The 7,073-nt window shown below is 34.4% G+C and overlaps 1 protein-coding gene across 3 annotated transcripts; it reads left to right on the forward strand.

Moving 5' to 3' along the window:
* Nucleotides 1-4,232: 4,232 nt before the first annotated feature.
* LOC111796019 lies at nt 4,233-7,073 on the forward strand. Of its 3 annotated transcripts, XM_023678700.1 has the most exons (7): nt 4,233-4,499; nt 4,645-4,734; nt 4,994-5,148; nt 5,953-6,073; nt 6,323-6,442; nt 6,530-6,600; nt 6,700-7,073. In XM_023678700.1, exons 1-7 carry the CDS (start codon nt 4,392-4,394, stop codon nt 6,938-6,940), a joined length of 906 nt encoding a protein of 301 aa, XP_023534468.1. In that variant the 5' UTR covers nt 4,233-4,391; the 3' UTR covers nt 6,941-7,073. The 3 variants fall into 3 exon arrangements, with proteins under 3 accessions (XP_023534468.1, XP_023534469.1, XP_023534470.1); XM_023678701.1 differs by lacking the exon at nt 6,323-6,442; XM_023678702.1 differs by lacking the exon at nt 4,233-4,499 and having other exon boundaries at nt 4,641-4,729.

Below are 7,073 nucleotides of genomic sequence, written 5' to 3' on the forward strand. Positions count from 1 at the left end.
TATTGTGAGATCCCAGGGAGGTTGATGGAGACGAAACATTCAGAGATGCATTTTAAAATTGTAAGTCTTACAACGTTATATAATAGGTCAAAATGAATAATATCAATTATTAATTGGCTTGAGACGGTTACAAATAGTATCAGAGTTAGTCACTAGACTGTGTGTGCCAACGAGGATGCATGCACCGAAGGAGTTAGATGGGTAAGGGTGTGAAATTCCACATCAGTTACAGAGAAGAACGAAACACATTTTTTTATAAGGATGTGGAAACCTATCCCTAGTAAACACATTTTAAAAACTTTGAGGGAAAGCTTAAATAGAACAATATCTGCAAGTGGGGAGTTTGGGTCGTTACAATTGGTAAACGAGCCAGACACTGGGCGATGTGCCAGCGAGGAGGCTGAGCCCCGATGGGGGGTGGACACGAGGCAGTGTGCCAGCAAGGACGTTGGAGTTCAAATAGGGTGATTGGGAGGTTTCACATCAATAGGAGAAGGGAACGAGTGACAGCGAGAACGCTGAGTCTCGAAGGAGAGTGGATTGTGAGATTCTACATCAGTTCGGGAGGAGAACAAACCTCTCCCTATCAAATGCATTTTAAAAACCCTCGAGGGAAGTTTTAGAAAAAGTCAAAAAATGATTATATCTACTAACGGTGAGCTTAAACTGTTACACTAATGACGGATGACAATACATAATAGATTAAAGCAGACAATATCTCACGGCTACACTTACTCACGGGATTGAATACACTTGTTTAGATTATAATAAAAAGTACCTAAAGTATGATCCGAAATTAAATATGGAGGGTTGATGTGGTAGATAATGAATGAAATAAACATTGGTCGGTCCATAGATGACACATAAAATGTCATAATTTGTACATTTTGATGATACTAAAACCAACACGTCACGAACATATCCCTTAATGATGTAGCGAAATGGTGAGAAGGGAAGAGGAGGGAAACTGGAGGGAACAGATGGCGGTTGTGCATGCAGCAGATTCCCACTGAATTTAAGTCCACCTTATCCAAAACTTACCTTGAACATGGTAACTTGTTAAATAGAGTCAAACCCCCACTTATTCTGCCTTCTCTCTCCTCTCCTCTCTCTCTCTCTCTCATTTGAATTTATTACTCATTTAGTCAACGTTAAATGTCAAATTTATAGTCTCCATTTTAATTTCAATTTCATTATTCAGATTCTAATAAAAATATGACACATTTTGACGTGTAAATATGTATTTATTGTCTCAATTCAAATAAATGCATTTAACAAAATTAGAAAAATCAATATTCACAACAAAAAATAGCTTTACTTGTGGAGCTATAATGCTTTAAATGATTAATTAACTTAGAATTTAATTTAATGCAATCAAAATTATAAAATAAGTTCTGGTCTATAATTAAATTTAAAAATAAAAAAAAGTGTAAGATTGAAAATAAAGGTGAATATATATATATATATATAATTTATTTATTTATTTAATATAAAATAAGAAATGCAGACGGTAGATCACAAATACCGAGTGAAGCGGTCATGGAGTTATACTAACTCCTGAATGTGGCATTAAACGGGTGCGTTTTGACATTTTAGTAGTGTTATTATATTATTATTATTATCATGTTTCCAATGATATATTGACACGTGTCACAGTGTTTCCAAGTGCAATGAATTAATTTCCTACTTTTTCCTTTTTTCTTTTAATTTGATTATTTGGGTAAAAAAATAGTATTTTTCCCACTAAAATTACAGAGTAATCATAGCAATGATTCATAAAAAGAAAATACATTTTTTTTTTCAAATAATTATTTGTAATTATGTTCGAGTTTACTAGATCGACTAAGATGATAATAGGAAGAGGTAAAAAAAATAGTAAATGAGTGTGTATTTTCAATTAAGGGATCGAATATTTAAATTCTCTTCATAACTTTTTTAATTAAATTTCGACCACATTATTAAGAACATTCAAAATAAAATTCGTAATAACGTTAATTTTAAAAATGACTTTAAATTGTTAAATCCCAGTAAGTTTTGATCAAATATTTCAATTTATTATATGATTAACTTCAAATAATAATTTAATAAATAAAAATAAAAAGTAATTAAAAAGAATATTAGGAAGAAAGCCTGGAGATGTATTTAATCTTTTTCATAAGGTGGGATATTGTGTTTATATGTTATTATATATTACATTTATTCCCAATTAATACGACGTTTCTTTTGATGCTCCCAGTTCTGCAGTTCTGATTGACAACACACCACTAGAACAATTCATTGAATCTTATCTGAACTGTTTTTTTTTTTNAAGAAAAATGTCATTAATTTTTTTTTAAGAAAATAAATTGTCAAATTAGAAAAATTAAGTATATGATTTGAAATCCATAGTTTACACCGTTTTTAATTTCAAAAGATTATTAAGAATATTATTGAAAATTAATAGTTGGAAATGATTCTATGTTGTTTGCAAATTTTATCTTTTTTTCAAAATTTAGTTGGATGCTTCTGGTAGATATTGGATTCATTATTTGGTTGTATGTTTTTTTTAGGTCATTCAAATTTCAATTTGATTTGATGTATGAGCCCCACGTCTCTTCATTTGGTTTGATTCTTGCTAGTGACGTTCTAATTCCTTCAACTTATTAAAGTACACTTTTCACCTAATCGTGTTTCCACGCCTTTTGCTATTTCTTCAATTGAGTGGGTTGGTCTTGAGGTTCGAGTTGAAATATTTTAATTTTGTGTTTATTAAATGAAAAAAAATTGTGAAGAATGATAGAATAGGTAGAGTTATCTGTGTCCTATCACCTTGTCACGACGACAACTCTCTACTTCTAAACCCTAAACCCTAGTTTATGTGAGTTAATACTATCGTGAATATGAACTATTGTCAACCACGCTTGTCAATATCCATTAAAAAAACATTAGGTCGTGTAATGATATATTTTTTTTTGAATGGGTTAATGAACTTTCAAGTTGTGGAAAGTGGTGGTTGTTTTTAAGTTATTTTTTGGGTGCTTTCCACTTTAGGTTATTGTTTTCCAACTTCCAAACACAGGGTGATGCAAATATGGGCAAAAGTTGAATGGATATGGGCCCTCCTAACCAAATGGTCAATCACTTTGGAAAATGAAGGGTCCTCTTTGGTCTTATGGAACATGATTGAGTGCCCTACTTTTTCGTACTTAGCCACTCGATTTGGAACCTTTATGGTGATGCTCTCGATCTCGATCCAAAGTTTTAGTTCCACCTCTCTATTTCCAATTTTTTAATCTTAAATTTTTCTCCACTAATCTAAAATTTTGAGTTAGTTGAATGGACCAGTCTCAACATTTTTAATATAATTCACAGTCTAACCCTCTATTTTTTATTATTACTCTTAAAAAATCATACTTATCCACAATATATTAACAGTGTAACTAAAATATTAAATATTAATAAGTCACGATTCATCATTATATTAGTTACAAATGTCAAATATTATTAATTTTCATAATAATTTTAAAGTTACGATGCAACCAATAAATGTATTTGCTTATATTCTCGAAGTTAAATAATCTCACATCCACATTTATTGTACTGAAATAATAACAATAATAAAATTTATGTTGAAAGTTAAAAAGAGGAATTCCTGTTTTGATGTAAACATTACGGCTCCAATGGGCTTTTAAACGTGGGCTCCAAGTATGAGCCCAGCCCAACAAAATCTAGTATCATCATTTCCTTCCCTAGTCGCTTCTTTAAGGATATCTCGTCTTCTTTATTTATTTATTATTTTGTAGTACGATATAGGGTGTACATTCAACTCGACAACTCGGATCAATCCAATTCGAACTATAAGGGTTGAGTTAGTTCATTTTTCTAAATCCGAACTAAATCAATGTGATTTCGGGTTCGTGGATAAAACGGTTGACCCGAAAATATATAAACTATATTAAGAATTTTTTTGTATTAATAAGTTTGTCAGGGTGGTATTTTGTTCACACTTCAATTTGTTTTACAACTGGACAACCCAACCTGAAAATAGAGGGTTGGATTGGGTTGGGTAACCCAACCAACTAAACTTTTGGGTTGGGTAAAAAAAAAATCTCTTAACCCAACTTAATCCGTATCATGTGCACTGATCCACTTGGTAGTCAATAATTTATGAAAATTAAATTATACAAATTAGAGTATTTTACCATTGTATTTATCTAAGAAAGGTGGAAATTAATTTAGTGGAAAACATCATTGTTGTCTTTGTAGCGTCAATTTGCCTTCGCTCCATTTCACTAAGCAGCAAGCGGTGGTGGCGAAAGCCTGTTGAGTGTCGACTGAGAACGCATTCAAAAAAGAAGAAAGAGAACGGAGGGAGAAAAATTCACCGGCAATTTGGCGGGAAAGCTGAAACCATGAGCTCATCGGCGGTGGATGCGGAGGCGCCCGATCTGGTTTGTCAACTTGACAACGTCCAAGGTCTGGTGGATGCATTCACTGCCGTTCGATGGAAACGCCATCAGGTTTTTCCTATTTTTCTTCCACTTTCAGTTACAGTTCTCCCTTTCTGTTCATTTTCCGAAGAACTTTTCAGATTCTCTCTCTGTTTGTCTGGATTGATGTCCTTATTTGTTTGTTAGGTTATTGATTTACTTGTTTATCACTCAGGATGCCGTAATCGAACTGTCAGAGCATGGCGTCGTTTTGATCGTTGAAGAATCCGGCTGTCTTCAGGCGAAAGTGTATCTGCAGCGTGAGGTTTTGAACTTTGAGTTTATGATCTGAATCTCCTATTTATCGATTGTTGGTGTTAATTCCGTAATTTGGATGCGAAAAGAAATATCGTGCTTGTTTTGCGTTATTAAGTGGTAGCTGAAGTTCAAAATAAAGAATAATTACTTGAAATGTACATTATTTGAAAAGTTAATGTTCGAAGAAGGAAATTGTTTCTTATGCTTCCATCTTCCTTTCCGTTTTTGGAGTTGCTGAAATTCTGCTGCTCTTCTTTACGCTACAGGTTTTCATTCGTTATGAATACAGTGCACAAGCTCGGCCAAGGTTTGGAGTGAGCTTAGGCATTTTTGTTGATAGCTTGAATACATTTTCTGTTCCTGGACGTTTAAGCATCGTTGAAATCAAATACCCGGGACCTGACATGCAACTTCTGCTCAAGTATTTACTTTCATCTCTGTTGCATCACGTTTTGAATCTATTGTTAGACTCTATGTTTGGCTTTGTATTGGCAGAAAAAATCAAGTACATAAAGCTTTCGACTATTCTGATGTTAATTTAATTTGACTGTGTTGGATGATGAAAGTCTTACATCGGCTAATTTAGAGAATGATCATGGGTTTATAATCAAGGAATATTATCCTGGTATGAGGCCTTTTGGGAAGCCCAAAGGAAAGTCACGAGAGCTTATGCTCAAAGTGGACAATATCATACCATTGTGGAGAGTCGGGTTTGTCTAACATGGTATCAGAGCCATGCCCCAAACTTAGTCGTGTCAATAGATGGGTAAATCCTCAAATGTCGAACAAAGGACTCCAAAAGAAAAGGAGTCGAGCCTCCTCGAAGGCATAGTAAAAAATGACTAAGACTCCAAAAGAAAAAGGAGTCGAGCCTCGATTAAGGGGAGACATACTTTGTTCGAAGGGAGGTGTTGGATGATGAAAGTCCCACATCGGCTAATTTAGGGAATGGTTATGGGTTTATAATCAAGGAATACTATCTCCATAGGAGTCGAGCCTTTGCTAAAATTTGATATTCTATCAACTTGTTGAACCGTTTTATGATAAAATTTATGGCCCTTGTAGATTTTTTTTTTTCAAAATTTCTTTGTATTCTATCCTGAAGAACGTGTTGGTGCACTTATTTTATGCAGATCTGAGAGAGGAAATACAGTTCATTTGTATGTTCGTTTTCCATTCAACGACTCTAATAACGTTGGTCATTTCATCTGGGGTTTATTATCAGGTCAGTTGATTCATCAGATGCGTGTATTTATGCGGAGATCCGAACCAGAATCCCAGAAACCATTTCATGGGATTACAATTTTGAACCTGCAGGAAGTAGCCCACTCAGTTTCACTGTCAAGGTATTAGTTCATATTGCAACTTCGAAACCTTTTATGTGCACTAAAAGATGATATCTGACACAATTGCTAGAAGATTCAAATCTGAAAATACTTAGAAGGAAAGTTAACAATATGAAGGGATGAGGCATGCGAATCTGAATAATTTTTTTACAGATCATCATATAAAAATTACACAAACAGTTGGAGGTTAAATATTATCTGTGGTTAATATCAATCGACTCGACTTGAAGCATGTAGTTTTAATGCTAGTCTGCAGCTCTGAAGGAAGCTATTGATGATCTTGAATGGCCTGGATCAAGCGTCCAGATATCTCTAGAACCATCTCCCCCTTCTGTCACCTTCAAAGGTGAAGGTCATGGAGACTTGCAGGCATGGTTTGTCATAAACAAACTGAAATTTGAACTCCTTGTAACGTTGTAACAATACCAATACAACCTATTCTTATTTCCTGTACAGGTAGATTTCATGTACTATGCAAACACTGATCTTTTGATCTCGTTCCATTGCGATCGTCCGGTATCCTACAGGTAACATGCTTCCTCCACAAAGTTAAAACGTTCTAATCTTAGCTCATACTTAACATGTGAGCAATTTTTCTGCTTTGTTTTGTGCTTCGATATGTGCAGGTACAAATACAAATTTCTACGAGCGACAACTTCGAACATACCGAGCAGTGTGATCAGAGAAAATAGGGGAAGCAAGTTGACTATTGGGAGAGGAGGAATGCTAAAAGTTCAGCACCTGGTTTCCGTGGCAAGACCCTCCACTTCACACCCACATATAGATTCTGCTGGTTATCAGCAACCCAGTAGAATTGCTTTCATTGAGTTCTTTGTAAAACCAGAAGAAGACACCACAGATGATTAGTGGTTCTTTTCTATTCTCTTTTTGAAGTATTGCACAACCGAGCTATGCTTATTTTGATATGATTCTTTCGTATATTTTGCCATCTTCTGGCGTTCCCATTCATCAAGGGATCTCTTGAGTTCTGTTTTGAGCC

This window comes from Cucurbita pepo, chromosome LG05, assembly GCF_002806865.2.
Source record: "Cucurbita pepo subsp. pepo cultivar mu-cu-16 chromosome LG05, ASM280686v2, whole genome shotgun sequence".
NCBI lineage: Eukaryota > Viridiplantae > Streptophyta > Magnoliopsida > Cucurbitales > Cucurbitaceae > Cucurbita > Cucurbita pepo.

Bases quoted from the DNA above. Each gene is read 5' to 3' on its own strand.
- LOC111796019 (XM_023678700.1), top strand. From the start codon at position 4,392: ATGAGCTCATCGGCGGTGGATGCGGAGGCGCCCGATCTGGTTTGTCAA. The intron at 4,735-4,993 runs GTTTTGAACTTT...TTTACGCTACAG, and splicing joins AAGTGTATCTGCAGCGTGAG to GTTTTCATTCGTTATGAATA. The intron at 6,601-6,699 runs GTAACATGCTTC...CGATATGTGCAG, and splicing joins GATCGTCCGGTATCCTACAG to GTACAAATACAAATTTCTAC.